Here is a 17413-nt window from a genome sequence, read left to right on the forward strand (position 1 = left end):
CCGCGATTTCGCGAGGCGCGATGTCGTAACGAGCGGAGCGGCGGCGGGTCTAGTCGCTGGTGGATAAGCGGAGTGAGCCGAGATTCTATAACGGATCGTCTTCCTCACGTTCCTGTCTGCGTGTTCCGATAATGTGCGCGCGCTCCGTGCAACCCACGTCTTTTTGCGCCGCTGTGCATTCCGGGGCGCGAGTATCTTTCGCTCGATAGATACAGTTGACAGTATGCATCGTACAAAGCCAGCAAAAGCGAAGACGCATCTCCCCACCTCTCTCTCTTTTCCTTCCTTCTCTCTCTCTCTCTCGCTCTCTCCGCTCCTCCCTCCTTCCCCTCTCTCCCTCTTCTCCCTCTCTCTCTCTCTCTCTCTCTCTCTCTCTTTCCGTGGTACGCTTTTATCATATAGCTCGTGGCATCCAATATTAATGAATTTCATCGACGAAAACAGACTGCAGGGCGTTTCTGTTTTGCATGCTGCGATAATACGCTTCTTTTCAATCTTTTCCGTGGGAAGACGGGCGATGCCTCGCGAGTGCTGAAAGGTTTACAACGATGCAACGTGCGATGCATTCACGTTCCAACCGATCGATCGATTTTCGAGCTTTAATTCGTTCAATAAAAAAATCGTTTGTGTATATATATATATGTATATAGCGTGAAAATTATACAGAGAGAATCGCGGTTGTCATTAAATAACGTGTGTCAGGAATACACGTGTTGGAAGCGTAAACACGACGTACACCTGCGACGATCTGATCGCGAGAGAGAGTCGATGGGAGAGAAAGAAAGAGAGAGAGAGAGCGAGAGCGAGAGAGAGAGAGAGAGCGAGGCTGCCCTCTCGGGTAGCTGGAAAACATTCCGCACGCAGGAAACACCTGTTGTATGCGACGCCCACATTCGAAGTCGATCGCTCGCTTATGCGTCGTTGATAGTAGATGCGTGACAGTCGATTATTTATTAAATAAGTCAAACTGATTGATTTTATAAAATGGATATAAAACAATAGAGAATACTGATGATGTTATAATTATGTATTTTGGTTAAAATTAAGGTGGTTCTTTAGTAAAGTGCCGAAAATTTGGGGTGTCTCACCAGGGCTCACCTAAAATCACAAATGTCTGCATAATTTGGTTAAAATATTTGAACTACGTGTGTACCTTAATGAAATATTAGTATGAAAAAGTATGTGAAACATACGATGATATGCAATTTTCACCAAACGAAAACAAGGTGACGTTATGTTTACTTTCCGAAGTTAAATTTGTATGCGAGTTTATGCATGTAAATATATCTTTTCACAATGGGCGTTGACCCATTACTGTTTTGTGACCATTACAGTACATAATTTTTTAAACTGTTATAATGTTTTTTTTAGAAAAATCTATGAAAACATTTGTGTGTGCAGTTAGTCATAGAAACGTCTCCAATATTTACCTGTCACTGAGTTATACGTTAAAAGTTTCATTTTCAATTATTTTTCTCTCATTTCATCGTCGTTAACTTACTGTAGAATTTTGCACGCATCAAGTTCAGCACTTAAACTTCATTATATAAAGAAAGTAGGCATTTGTATGGTAACTCGATTTACTAAAGAATCACCTTAAGCTTACGAAAAGTGAAGTTTATCTTGTGTTTATCTTCTGAGAGATTTAAGATAAACCTCTTTACGATTCAAATTAATTTTAATAAATGCATCTGAGATAATTGTTAGTACTAATATATTCTAATTGCGCTTTAATACTCGTAGATATTAATATTTGACAGTAGAAATGGTAGTTAATTAATTTCTTTTTTATGTGTGTGGAAGATTATACAAAGAACTAGTCATATAATTTTTTAGACGTTACATTATTATTCATTTGTTATTCTCTGTTTCGAATGTTTGGAGGAAAATTGTTACATCTGTGTATAATTCGATATGCAAATCGCAAAAGAGATTGAGTAGTAAAATACAATTGTGTGATAGTTACATTTTTCTCAGATTTATACTTTTAAATTTGTTTTTTTTATTATCCTTACACATGCACGCGCGCGCGCGTGCACACACACACGCACACACACCAAACACTGTTTTATAAAGGTACAAATTGATTTAATTGATTCATTCAAAATTTTACTTATAAGAAGTTTACGATTTTTTGTTCGAAGTTTTAGATTTTATGGCTCCGCCGTTCGTTCTTTCGAAACTACCCCCGACTGGATACTTTACCCTTGAATTTAATAGGAATCGGGAGGGGGAGGGTAGTTTCCGAAAGAATGGCGGTACAAAATCTGAAACTTCATATTTTGGCACGAATTATAACGCTTCTATTACGGAAGTAGCGACTGATTTTACTCGTGGCGAAGGATAATTTACTCTTGAGCTCAATAATGTTGTGTTCAATTAGGAGTTGATTTCGGAGTTGATTCTTGAGAAATGGATCAATATGTTAACTTTTTTGATATTATAAATTAGTACAAATTCAGTTCTTTGCATTTCTTTCTCCGTTTTCTTTTTTTTCTTTTTTTATATGGTCTCGCTAGCTTCATATTAAGTTAGCAAAACCACAAGGTTTTTCTAAATAGTATGTAATACAAAGTTATAGTTTGTAGCACAAATTAGCACAAAATGAGCACTAAATAGTTCAGAAGTCTTTTTCGATTCTGCTCGTTTGGTCTTGCCACACTAAGAAAAAAATAGCCTAAATTTAAATAAATATTTATTTAAATATTGCCAACTAAACATTTACTTACAATAAATAAATATTTACTTAACAAAAGAAGTGATTGTTAAATCAAATTAATGTTTTTTGTATCAAATAAATATTTATTTAAATTTAGGCTATTTTTTTATGACTCTACCTTGTCTGTTCGCGAAATCTAATATAGAATAAGAATATTGCTGAAGAAGACTCCAAAGAGAGTCGAAACGTTCAATGAGTTCTCAAGATATCTGTACATCAAATGGAGTAACAATTTTACTTATTAAAAATATTTTTTTTTGCGCATCTCGATTAGTACTTTTAGTGAAAAAATATTTTATTATATTGTTTTAAAAAGCTCTCAAGATAAGCTACGAGAATATATAATGAAAGTGGGAGGTTCCATTTAAAAAATTCAAAGTAACCTTGATCTGATCAACATCACCCAGGATCAAATCAATGGTACAACTTTTGTTTGAAATATTTTTTCCTCTACCATAATTTTTAAGAAATCTTAATGCATTATTTAAAATAAGACACCCTGTATATGTGTTTGTCCGCTCCAACATGCTCCTACCATATAACATCTATCTACTTACTCCAACGTGTTCGTTGGAATGACTAGAAGCTTTGAACTATAGAACCATGTTAAAGCTTGTTGTAGCATGCGATGCGAACAAACCTTATATAATTTTTATTCGCGCAAATGCATATGAAGAGAAATTTTTACGTCTGAAAATATATCGAGTTTCAATGAAAAGAAACAAAACATGATGGCGTGGTGACTTACGCTGGTTACCGTCGAATGTAAAGAGAATCAGCATTTTTATACTGAATGAATAGAAGAGCGGCTATATCCGTGACGTGGCTATCGAACGATTCGGCTCAATCTGTCTATTCCAGACGTCACATCGCATAGAGAATGCCGTCGTTCAGTGCAGCGGTCAACGAACGAAAACGACACGGCACGAGCATCGAGAAAGATTTACGCACGAGTTGCATCGTGCGACACGACGCGCGACGGGAACAATGACGATCATTTATTTATCGAATCAAACGTTCACGCGTAGAATTGGAAATAGGAATATTTCGCCATTACGTTCTTAAAGGTTCTCTCGCATGCGTCCTCACGCATATGAAAACAAGTCGTTTAACATTTGCGCTGGTCATGGATGATTAATATCTTGATAACCTTATCCAGCCGAAAAGTCATAAATAATATTTTCCGTCGTATCGAAATATCATTACAGTACGCAGTGTACATTTAAGCCATCATACGTAAAAAAAGTTTAGTCGTAATCATAAAGCCGTAAACATATTGACTAATCATAATTTAGCCTCTTAAAACATGAGATCGCAATTTTAATCGTTATTGATCGATTTGTTTACGGCTTTGCGATTACGACTAAAATTTTTGTACGTGATGGCCTTTACAATTTACTTATTTAACCTCGATGTTATAACATTCCAAATTAATCAGTATATCTGTACATTTGAAAGTGCAAACGTGCTAATAATTATATATTCTTTATTATTTTGATTTAAAACGGGTTTTAACATTAGCTAATTATAGGACAACGTATTGCAAAAAAAAAATCATATTTTATACTTGATAAAAGAATTACTACTTACATTTTATTTTAATTATAGATTGACTTTTATTTGTTATTATACAAAACAGACAAGGTAATAGAATTAATTTCGTACACAACTCGTGTAGTAATATTATTAATTTCATATAACTAACAATATGTTTGTACACAAAACGCAGATTATATTATTGGACCAATTAGTAGCATGTTGAGATGTGCAATTTAATTGGGTTAAGCGGATCTGCGAGTACGCAATATTGAAGTTTTCCACAAATTCGATGCCTCTGTGAAGTTGGCATCCCATTATTAAAATTTCGCAATATATATGTATATTTGCAATCGATAAACACATGAAATCGAAATAAAATCTTCTTTTTAAACAAATTCGAAACATCTTTAAAAAATACTTGTGAAATTAGAGATTTACGTTTATAAAATCAGAAAATATTCGAATTTAATCAAATCAAAGGTTCTATCAAATTTTTGTCTATTTTATATGAGTAAAGTTTATCTGAAGAATTTGCAAAATTTTATTCTATTGACTTCATAAAAAGCGTAATGTCATGAGATAAACTTGTGATATTAGTCGCTGATAAAATATTATTATCTTTCAACGTTTCATTAAAGAAAAATTGTTTTACTCTTTATCAGGAATATTGTATTTATAGTAGACGTATTATAAAATATCTTTACAGGATAATCATACATATAATCATATAGTGTTGACTTATATAATACGTATTATATAATTACATGTAATAATTGTAAGATTCATCAGTTGTTACATTTCAAGTTACATCTCAAGAATTCTTTATGTCGCGATATAAAAACGGGATAAAAAGAATAAACGCGAGATAAAAAATTTTTTTGCTTTTCACAAGAAATATTATTATGCACATTTATGATGTTTTTAAAACAATAAGATATAGAGTATTTATATAAAAATCTGACACTAGTTGTTCGTGTATTTAAAAAAAAAAACTATTACATAAAATATAAATGTTGCAATCCTATACTTTAGGTCAGAACTGTCCACAACTCGGACCGTCGTGAAGTTAGTCTTCCAACATTAAAAAAAAGTTTCTATAGCTCATTCGATTGGTCATCGTTTGCACATGTATGCACATTTCGAATTTTCGTTTGCACACCTCTAGTAAAAAAGTTATTTAAAAAACAATTTTAAGAGAGGTTAACTTCACACCAGCTTCCCAAATGCGAGCAAATTAGAAAATTTAAAGATTTATCAATAGATTTTTGTTTGCACATTCGGAAACAAGATAATTTTCCATTTGCACATCTTTTTTAATTAAAAAGTTATTAACAATTAAAGTTTCGAGGTCGACTTCGACTTCGCAGATAGCTTCAGATTACGGTTACTGTATTAAAAATGACATTAGTCGACAGATTTTCATTTGCACATTTCGAAACTGATCGAATTTTCGTTTGCACACTCTTGGTTATAAAGTTATTAACTAATAAATGCTGGGGAGGGGGGCAACTTCACACAACAAAAAGTACGTTTTCGGTTCGAATTTTAAAGAAACGAGTTTGAAATGATACCACTCGTAGATTTTCGTTTGCCATATGGACACTAACACCACTATATTTTTTACGAAATTTTTTTATTTAAATAATGTGCAATAAACTCGCGATCGAAATATTTGCAGCGCAAATAATTTTAGAAACATTTAGGATCAAAGTTAGTTCAGCAATGATTTATTTTAATATATTTTACTATGTGCGCTGGCATCGTCACACTTCTGATGAACTTCTTTCATGTAAATGAGTTGCAAACTCGAGATCGGAATATTTTAAGAGTAAATAATTTTAAAAACATTTAAGACCAAAACTAGCGCAGCAATTAATTGCTTTAATATACTTTACTCTTGTACGTGCGTTAGCATCGCTACACTCTTGCATTTTTTAATTTAAATTATGAGCGATAAACTACGGATCGGGATATTTCAAGAGAAAATAATTCTAGGAATATTTTAGCATCAAAATTAATTTCACAGCAATTAATTGCTTTAATGTACTTTACTTTTGTATATGCGCTAGCACTGCCATATTTCTGATGAAGTTTTGTCATTTAAACAATGAACAATAAACTCGGGATCGAGATGTTTTGAGAGCAAATAATTCTAGAAAATTTGAAACTACATTTTGGCGGTGCAAATTTCTAGAGCTTCGAATGTGGAAATAGCAACTACTTCCGCTCATGACGAAAAAAGTACTTTACTCTTGAGCCTGACAGAGTTGAGTTCAGTTCAATTAGTAGTTGTTTCGTGAGAAATGGATCAATATATTAACTTTTTTTTGTATTAGTATAAATTAAGTTCTTTACATTTCTTTGTTTTCTTTTTTCTCATGTAGTTCTGCTTACTTAAGGGGATCCTATAGTATATATTAAGGGGATCCTATAGATTGGTCATAGTACAAGTTGGACTTACACACCGACGATTTACGTGTCACTGACACATCACTACATATTACTACATCAATATCATGCACATAAATAAATTTTCGTATTACAATAACGTCTAAGTCCAATTCTAAAAATTTCACGTTGTTTCTTCATGCAAACTACTAGTCTATGGACTACTATTTCGTAAATACACATTGCACAGCTTTTATATGAAGTAAATGTCACGATGTGACAGGACAGCTCTAGAGCGCCATATTGGACTAATTGTAAGTAAGAAATGATAAAGAAGATATCAATGTCGAAATTTTTTGTCGTTTTCGACATAAATTCCACCTTACAGACACAATAATACGTACGTATACTTTAATCTTAGAAAAGGATTTTCGAATCTATAAAAGAGGAAAAAGTAATTGTTATACAAAAATTATATGGTTTAGTCGGTAATATAGACGGTTTTAGGATCTCCTTAATATTAAGCTAGCAATGGTACGTTTTTTTTTCAAAATCGCATGAGATACAAAATTTTTATTGACAGTAGAAGTTATATAATACAAGAGAATACTAAATATTTATTCCTATTAACTTGGACATAAATATTCCAACAGATTTGATTTTATTAATTTGATCCTACTTAATATAAGTAATACCGTATCATGAATGATGAGATGCTGAGAGCTTATATTTACATTCGCCACTCCCGTTTATACGTTTATTTAAAATGAACCCGCTCCGCGCTGCATGTAAATGTGTGCGTGAATACGTGTACACGTGAACGCGCACATATACGCATATAGCTGTGATCGGCAAATATAGACATAAAAGCGACGATGTAATGTGCAAAACGGCAGCAAATTTTGCACGGAATCGCGAAAATAGTGGTGCGTGTGAGGGCGAAAGAAGCGTAGGAGTTGATATAGCCAACGACTGGAGGTCCCTCTCTTTCTTTTTTCAGCCTCATCAACTTTTCCCTTGCCTTTCTCTCGGTTCGTTGCATAGCTGATACACGCTTGCTGACCGAAGCTTAATTCGGTACAAAAACAGTAGAAAATTTAGAGGCGGGTATACAAAGAGAAACTGTAGCTTAACAATTAATTTTTTTATGCATTTAAATACATTTTGATTAATCAATTGCACATCATATTCTCATTTTTTATTTGTATCTTTCTTATCAGATCCCTTATTCATATATATATCGTACTTTAATTTTAAACAATATAGTAGTTGCGAATAAAATAACGTTATATTTTTATGATAATATTATAAAATAATAAACATTATTTGTTTTGTTATATATTACAGAATATAATATATGTAACATTTTCTGTTATTACGATAATTAATAAATACAAAAAAATGTTTATTTATGTATAATGTTAGGGCTCTTTTACACTTCTCTGTTTTAATAATAATGATTCAAAGTATTTCACATTGTACAGTTATGATCTATTAAGTGAATGCGACTTATTGTCGCGATGATGATTGACTTAATTACTTTAATCGCGACGCGAATTTCCGTGTGTGCTTTTATTACTATATGCTGGCACATAAGTCTGGGAGGCGTGGCAACGTTGAATTTAGATTCTTGGCAGCTACTCAACGAGAGAAATAGACTTTCAGTGAGTGGATAGATAAATAGTCGCTTTTTCAAGAGAAAGAGAGAGAGAGCGAGGAGGAGTAGAGGGGGAGGAGAGGGGGAAGAGAGAGAGAGAGAAATATGTATATACAGAGTGATTCGGAATAATCGTTTAGCCTTGAAATCGTATTCCTGATTTATTTCTAAGACAATTTTTCCTTCGCCAAAATTTTATTTGAAGCCTGGTTTTTAAATTATAAGCAAAAATACTAATTAGCGAATTGCAGGACGCGTACAAAAGGTAAGCAGGAACGGCACAAGTCGTCGTCCGTCGCGGGCGATTACGCTGGACGCTCGCTGCAATCAGTAGCTTATTATACGCGATGACACATACACAAGAGAAAGAGAGACAGAGATACACTCATTCATTCTCTCATTTACTCACTTACTCAACTCACTCTTGATACCGTATTACTCTGATTCGATGTTTTCGTACTGCTGTGATTTGAAAAAGGCAGATGAATAATTTCTTCACGACCAATAACAATATGAGATGACACATTTCCACCATGACAAATCACATAGAGTAATAAATCAAAATTTTCTTTTTCCATAAAGTGTGTTAGCACATATCAATTAGGTATCAATATACGTATTCGCAGATTTAGTCACGCAATTTATTTACAAACTAATCTATCGGTTTGTTATTAATTGATCACTATCGATCAATTCTGGAAATTTTTTCCTTCTTTTATAAGTTGCATCAACACTTTCACTTTCACATGAGAATTTACTCACGCACTTGACTGATAAAATTTCGCACTTATGCATTTGTGAACGAATCTATCATCATTTTTAATCGTTACCGGTTTTAATCGTTTGGTGACTTTAAATCAATTGAAGAAAAAAGCGGGTTACAGCACACGTTACTTGACGGGGAGACTTTTTTCAACGACAAGTTGAATAAGTAGTCAATAGAGTTGATACTAGCGCTATGGAAAGTAACGCACATCAAAAAGTCTCCGAATGAAGATAATGAATGAGTAAGTGAGTAAATGAGAAAGAGAATGAGTGTATATGTGAGTCTCTCTCTCTCTCTCATTCTCTCACGTTTTTTTACAGCAGTACGAAAACATCGAATCAGAGTAATATGGTATCAAGAGTGAGTTGAATAAGTGAGTGAATGAGAGAATGAATGAGTGTATTTCTCTGTGTCTCTTTTTCTCTTGTGTATGTGCATATGTGTCATCGCGTATAATATAGCTGTTTGTAGCAAGCGTCCCGTGTAATCGCCCGCGGCGAACGATGACTTGCGCCGTCCCTGCTTACCTTCTGTATGCGTCCCATAATTCGTTATTTTTCCTTATAATTTAAAAACTAAGCTGCAGATAAAATTTTGGTGAAGGAAAAATCGTCTTAAAATTAAGCCAGAAATACACTGTTTCAAGGATAACATGGTTGTTTTAAATCATGCTATGTAGACCCTTCCTGTATTGACTGTAGTGTTCTATTCCGGACACACCGGTTAGAGACTTGACTTTTGAACCCCTGTGAAGCTAACCTTTCATTATTAAAAAAATTAATTTTTTCAAAATTCTACGTAATTTTTCATAGTTCCAAAGTTTTTGATAGTTTTGGACAACAGTTCCAGCCAATTGAAGGCATGAAATTGCGATATGGAGGGCTAACTTCATGCAACTTCTATTTTCGAAATAAAGTAATTTTTTATTAGAGTTCTAATTAAATTTCATACAATTCTCGGGTTTTTGATACATTTTAGCAATAGTTTCGATTGAGGAAGTAAAAAATAGGATTATATACCCAAAAACTGGTACCTAAAAAATAATCGCAACTTGGAAAATATTAGTTTAATGCAATTCTTCATTAAGATTTTTTATAGAACTCTTCAAAGGCTATTCAGTACCTCATTTCTGTTATTTTTAATGACAATTCGATATCGTTATATTATCTGTCATCGCGCAGGTTTTCTTCTTCCATGTATAATATAACATTATGTCATGAACTTATGTCATTTTTACGATATGTATTAGGTTTGTTCGCGTCGCATGCTTCAACATACTCCAATAAGCTCCTATGATAGTTTCTACTCATTTCAACGAGCGCATTGGAGTGAATAGGAGCTATGGTAGGAGCATGTTGAAGCATGTTAGAGCATGCGATGTGAACAAATTTTTAATATTACACGGAGAGAATTTTTTCTTAGAGTTTATCCTGAAAATATGATAATCGTGGGTCAACATTGTATTTCGAAGAATTTTAATGTAAATCTCTCTCATTGATAAAACTACAATAAAGTATAAAATAAGTTTGATTAATTTTACTGAAGTGCATGATAAAAATCTTTAAAATATTGTATTGTACCACAACTACTATATTTTCAGGGTAAATTTTAAAAGAAAATTCTCTCCATGTATGTGAAACCAGGGATTCGGACCGAAAAATTTCGGTCCGGATTACTTAATTTGAGGCTGAATGTTTGGTTTTAGTTTTTTTACTATAACAGTTACCGGATCCGTTTGGATTTCAGTTCATTTTCAGTTTGGACTTCATTAATTATTAAGAATATGTACACATGTTCATAGCGTTCGTAAATATTGATTCAGCAGACGCGTAAATTTGTCTACTGTATATCATTTGCTGAATATGTTCACATTTTTATAGCACTGAAAAAATTATGAATGACTAATTTTAAGAAAAGATGTCTGAATAATAAATTTTTATTTTCTTTTTTTATGTTAATTCATAAATTTTAATTCATGATCATTTGCAAATTTTATGTAAAATTATAAAAAATTCAAAACATAAAACACATTTGTTGCACTACAAAAAGTGTCTCAAATAGATCAAATTAAGAAATTTTCGAAATTTTATTTTTATCTGTAACTTTTTTCCGTCTGCTATTTTTTTAATCATTACGCACTTTATGTCTCTTAAATAAATTCGAGTATTTTTATATTCAATTGTTAGAAATATTGTATTAATAAAATTTCTTGTTTTGAAGATAAAAAAGTAAACTATGTTATACGAATATGTTATCTCAAGTTTATAATTTTGGAGGCTTTTTATAATAGAATATAAAACAAAAAATATCAACTATTTAGAGAGAGCATAGAGACATACAGGCATTCAGAACGCGGTTATAACGATATTAGCACGCATTTAACGTATTGTTCACGTTACATATACTATGGATTTCAGAAATAAATAACTGAATTTCTCTCTCTCTCTCACACACACACACACACATACACAAACAGAAGCGCGAATTTATATCGATAAAAACATGAATACGAGCCATAGAATATATTTATCTTAAAAATCGCTTTCTTTTTTTCTATAAAATAATATTTTGTTAAACAGTCGAAGCAATCGTCGAAAAAATCATAATTGTACAATATATATAATTAATAAAGCAAATCTTACTGCTCTGTAATAATTATCAAAAGCTTTTGCTTATGTATGATATTCGTTGATCTGTTGTAAGTCACAGATGAATTGATGATTTTTCCTTATTTTCTTTCTAGATCATCTCTTGGATGCGTGAAAAAAGCGGTAGAGCGACAAACGCGAAGAAAATCTTGCTGATAAGACAAGAGTGATGTTTGTAAATTATTAATCTTTCGGGAAACGTGCATCTACGTCTTGTGGCGAAAAGATAATCGCGGTGTCTACGTTTGCGAGTGTAAAATAAAAGAAATCTGGATGGTGCTCCGCAGTGAATACTACATATCTCAGTGAATATATACTACTTAAGAGTGTGGCATATGGCCCTGGACTATGGTACTACCACATACAATATGCACCACACGAATCAACTAGGTATGTATCAATAAACGTGAGCTTAGCACCGTTTCTATCAAACCGTTTCTTTTCAGATTCTCTGTTTACTTAAATAATTCAAAATTTATTAGTATTTAAAAAATATATGACAATTGTTAATATCTAATAATTAATTTTATATAGATTTTTCTTTTGATTTTTTTCTTCTTTAACTCTCTAAAGACAGGTATACTTACACCGTTCATTTTAAAATTAAATTCGAAATTAATTCGAAATCTGTGTAGATTAGTTACGCCTAAGAACCGAAGATAGAAATAATATATGTAGTACTGAACATTGTGAAATATAATTCTTCGAATTGCCAGGAAGGTTACAGGTCAATATATACACAGTAAAAAACATTTCTTATTTGTGTTAGAAACGATCCACTCAAGTTCTTGTTAAACTTTTGTGTTAAATTTTGTAACATATTTTTGAGTGTTAATATAACATAATATGATTTGTTTAAATAATTGGTGTTAAAAAAAAATTGATATTCAACATTTCTTAGTGTCAAAGTACACGCGCGTGCGCATCGAGGGAGCCTAATTTCATTGATTTCTGAGATGACGTGGCTAAAGTAAACAATTACCCTAATTTGATATAGCCGAGCGACATTTTCTTCTGCTTGATTTATTCGTTTTACAAAAAATCGATTGGTCTATTTTTATCAATGAATTACCGATAGTATTTTTCGCGTTGTGTACATGTGCATATGTTGAGACCCGACTTGTCCAACTCAGACTGCGTGATCAAACTTATAATTACGGATTGCGTGTAAAAGGAGCTCGTTATTACTCACAGTGCTTGCTCCATTTCTCAAAACTTGATCGTAATTTTCACTTACGACACGATATAAGACTCGAGATAACCTCACTTTCGTTTCGTATACTCATTCATATATGCATACATGGAATCACATGGAATCATAATGAAATTAGAAAAGAGACCCATTGCGCATAATGGCGGAGGTCCCGTCACGTGATCTGAGATCTTGACCAATCAGAAATTGAATTCATTTGCAGCGTGAACGAGTCATGTGAATTTCTGTAAGTAAGCTCAAAACTTGATTGGTTGACAGATCCCCCTACTACTTTCAACTTACTGCGCATCCGCCGAGATGGGTCATATGTCTGATTCTACCATGCATTGAGGTGCATTCCGTTTCACGCATGATGTATCATTTTATCTTTTTTTAATATTCGGTGAACAACAAGGATAAAATGATATATTATGCGCATCATGCGTGAAAGGGAACACACATTTGATCAATTTAGTCGTTATTGAGAAAGACACGAAACAAGGATAGCATCATGGTGGAATTATTAAGTCTGTTTTTTTTTTAGCTAAAGTATAAAAAATACTTTTAATAATTCCTGTAGTATTTTTATATGGTTATAATTATATACATCGTATGTATACTTATTTTCTATGTTTAAATATGATCAGTGAAGCATTTCAACATTATTGTATATGTAATCACTTCAATCTCATAAGGGATGAACGTAGGCATAAAAGCAAACACTTGTGTAATATACCATCCTTAAGCGCACAAAATATCTGTGATTAATTTTAACCGCTACTAATTTAAAAACTATTATAGCCTCGACATTTTGGTATTAAGATTTTTGTCTTATTTTTAGGTCAGATATATGTTATTAAAATTTCGGTCACGAATTGTAGGACACACTGTATAAATATATTTTCTTTATATCGTATCATTTAATTGATAAATTGAAAATCAGTTTGATTGAATTTCTATTGAGCGCGCGTGACTCACAGATGCATTTTTTTCCACGGTGTTCGTATTGGATAGAGATTGAGCGGGTATCAAGTATCGAGCGTGACACGAGGCAAGTGCATAAGCTGCGAAATGTCGTATCTATTCTTTTCTCACGCGCGACAGCAGGCGTTTAAAGCACGGCCTAGTGAATGCATTGACTCTGTACGCGGCGAGTGTCGGCCAAGCGCTACGTTTTTAAAAATGTATGTCGCGCTTTGCTATCGTCCGTTTTTGCAACGTCACGGTGCAGGAGACGCCGTCGATGAGCGCCGCGACGCCGCTCTACCGTATAGAGTTCCGGGGTACGGTACAAAGAGCCGCCATAGAATGCATCGCGATAGAAGCAAACGCTGTGACGAGTTTCAATGTATTCCCGATGCACTCGCACGGGGATTGCGTATACCGTACCGCTTCCGTGCAATTGGCATTAATGTGTAATGCTTCCAACGAATAGGGTCACTGTGGATAATTGTGACAGAAAAATGCAAAGTTAAACTTAATTTTTTTTTAACTTTGTAACTATTTAATATAAAGCAATTCTTTTAAAGATGTTATAAAGAGAGAGATCTTATATTTTAAATATATGCACAAATTAATTAGATAATATAATCAATTTTAATTAAATATAAAGAAATTGTTAATCTATATGATTTGTTGTCACGATTTAATATCATGTGACATAATTAATATATAATATATATATTATATAATTGTAACAATAAATATGTGGAGAAACTGTAATAGAATATAAAGCCAACTAAGTAATGGTAATCAGTGTTTTGTTAAAGAATGATAGAATATACATTTCAAAATGTTAGTAAATATTTATTTTTAAAATAGTGTTATTAATATTTGTCACATATCGTTACATAAGATGACAACTAGTTATATTTTCAAACTGCTACATCTTGAAAACAAAAAATATCGAAATGAAACAAAATGCATTTTGAAAATAACAATTGATATTTTGATGTAACATTAATGAAATTAAGCAAAAAAACTAAATGCCGATACTACCTACATCATGAAAACCGTCTGAAAATCGTTTTTTTTTTATCTCTTATACCATTTTTCTCAATATTGTGACGTAAAAGCCAATCTTTGTGCAAACGGATTTGTGTTTAATACGCAGAAAATACATCGAAAATGACTATTCACATTCGTGTTGCAAAATGATATTCCGTAATTATAAGAGTCGATGATAAAAGATTATTATATAACCTTTAAATTTTAAAGAAAAATCAAAAAAACAGAATACGTATTCGATTAAAATGCAAATAATGTTTAAATTTAGATTTTTCATGTCTGGATTATTATATTTTTTATTATTATATTTATTATTATTTTTGTTATTAGAAAATAGATTTCTTTTTAGATTACATTTTTACTAATTTGACCCTTAATTTAATAATTGTTAATGATTGTTAAATATTAAATATTTAGTATTTGCATTATTTTTTGTTATTTTTTATTATTCTTCATTGATTTTTATTAATCATCTTTAAATTCATAATATTTCAGTATTAAAAGTAATTATTTATACTGAAGTATATTCAACAATATTTTAGCCATTTTCATGATTTTAACGATTCATTTCTATCGGGCGATTTATTTCTATCAGGGGAAATGAATAATAAAATTATAAGCAGATACCCTGTATGCGTATTAGTATTGTACATACTATTATTAATAAAAGATATACTTAAACAACAAGCAACCGTCGTGGCTTAGCAGTTAGCGCTAAATTACAATGCCGCGGCCGGTTAGAGTCCGATCAATGACTGATAAAAGGTGGATGATCAATAAGTCTGTTTTTTATTCCTCCTGATTTTTATTAAACAATCTTTTTGTATGATTATTAGGAATGTTAAAAATAATCATTGGGTGAAAAAAAATTCAATCCATAAAGCCATAATTATTCGTCTCTGATGTGCATACGGGGGATTTATATTTAATTGTTATTTATTACCCTGCTTCTAAGGTCCATTTGAAGGAACGGTTTTATAATAAATGTTGGTTTTATAGTCGCCTCTAACATTGTTGCAAATTTAATCAAAATCGGTGAGGGGCATAGCCCCTTCTTGCGAATTTCGAAGCATCACACATTTCTGCAAAAACGACATCTTGATTAGATGTAATCGTGTAAAAATAGATTTGCCCAAGGAAAATGCCGATCGTGTAATTTCATATTGAATGACCGATTACGTGAGCTATTCTATAATTACGGACGAATGATAAATGATCTTTTCAAAAAACGTCACGTAACATATTCTTACGTCATTCGTGTTTTGTCAACATGGTAAATATGGCATCTGCCATCTAATTGCCGCATTGTAGGTACAATTGCCAGCAAAAATAATTTCTTTAATTAGAAGAACAGTGTATATATCGCGTATTCTTGGAAATAAGGAAAATTGAAAACGCTTTTGCTACATATTATGAAAAATATATTTAAATTAGTTTCTTTATTATATTTAATGGTAAAAGTTTCAGACAGGGAATCCCGCTCTGATGATATTTATTTTAACATACGTTATCAAAGTCATAATAATGTTGAATGACCTCCGACAGGTTTTAAATGTCGCTAGTTATTCGTTAAAAAGTTATTAACAATCAAAGCACCAATTATTTCCCCGCTTTGCGTACAAAGTCAGATGACTTTAAGCAGGGGGGGGGGGGAGAGGTATGAGGTGGACCGACTAGGGAAGTTTTTTGCAATAAGTCCTTTACAGGTTTTAACATGCAAGAGATGTGGGGTGGATCTCGCTTCGCGTGAAAAGTCGGTCATCCCTGGATAGGGCGACCGATTTTCTACACGAGGCGAGGTCCACCCCACCTCCTCCCCTGCCTAGGGATGTCCAATCTTCCATGCGAAGCGAAGTCCGCTCCTCTGTAATACTTGAATATGACAATCTATTTTCTTTTCAATGTTATTATTTTAAGTTATCACATTTCAAGTTAGTTATTTAGTGTTTGTATACAAATGATTACAAGTTATGTAATCTTTTGTATACAAACACTAAATTATGCGAAATACAAGTGAAACAAGATCATTTGAGTCTTGCTAATATATACCGTATGTCCAAAAACTATATTTCATTTATACAAATTGTTTTGTTAATAACTTTTCAATGAACAACGACGGAAAAGATTGATGACCTTGACCTCCTTGGGAGTCAAGATCAATTGAAAGTTATTTGGGGCTAGATGTGTAAAGATAAATATGTATCATTTTCTTTAACATTTAACTGCATAAAGAAATATTGAATTAAAAGTGTACACACTCGGACAGAAATGTCTACTCATCTGGACTTGTTGAAATATTGGAACATATTCAAGACGCATTCTTTCTGAATATTCATGCATAATGACTAATAATTACTCAAAAAACGATAACGTGAATTAATAAATAATAACATACATATTAATATAATATAATACATATAGTCAATATTAATATATTGATAGTTATTAATATATCAATAATATTACTATTAATATCAATATTAATATTAGTATTAAT

At 32.3% G+C, this 17413-nt stretch overlaps 1 protein-coding gene across 5 annotated transcripts in view; it reads left to right on the forward strand.

Moving 5' to 3' along the window:
- Nucleotides 1–17413, forward strand: part of HDAC4 (histone deacetylase 4) — a 43708-nt gene that overhangs the window by 661 nt on the left and 25634 nt on the right. For all 5 annotated transcript variants that reach the window (XM_018455254.1, XM_018455256.1, XM_018455258.1 and 2 more), the window contains exon 2: nucleotides 11813–12107. In XM_018455254.1, the coding sequence (XP_018310756.1) occupies nucleotides 12053–12107 (55 nt within the window). In that variant the 5' untranslated portion in view covers nucleotides 11813–12052. The remainder of the gene's footprint in view (nucleotides 1–11812; nucleotides 12108–17413) is intronic.

The sequence above is a fragment of the Mycetomoellerius zeteki genome, unplaced genomic scaffold, assembly GCF_001594055.1.
Source record: "Mycetomoellerius zeteki isolate Tzet28-1 unplaced genomic scaffold, Tzet1.0 scaffold471, whole genome shotgun sequence".
NCBI lineage: Eukaryota > Metazoa > Arthropoda > Insecta > Hymenoptera > Formicidae > Mycetomoellerius > Mycetomoellerius zeteki.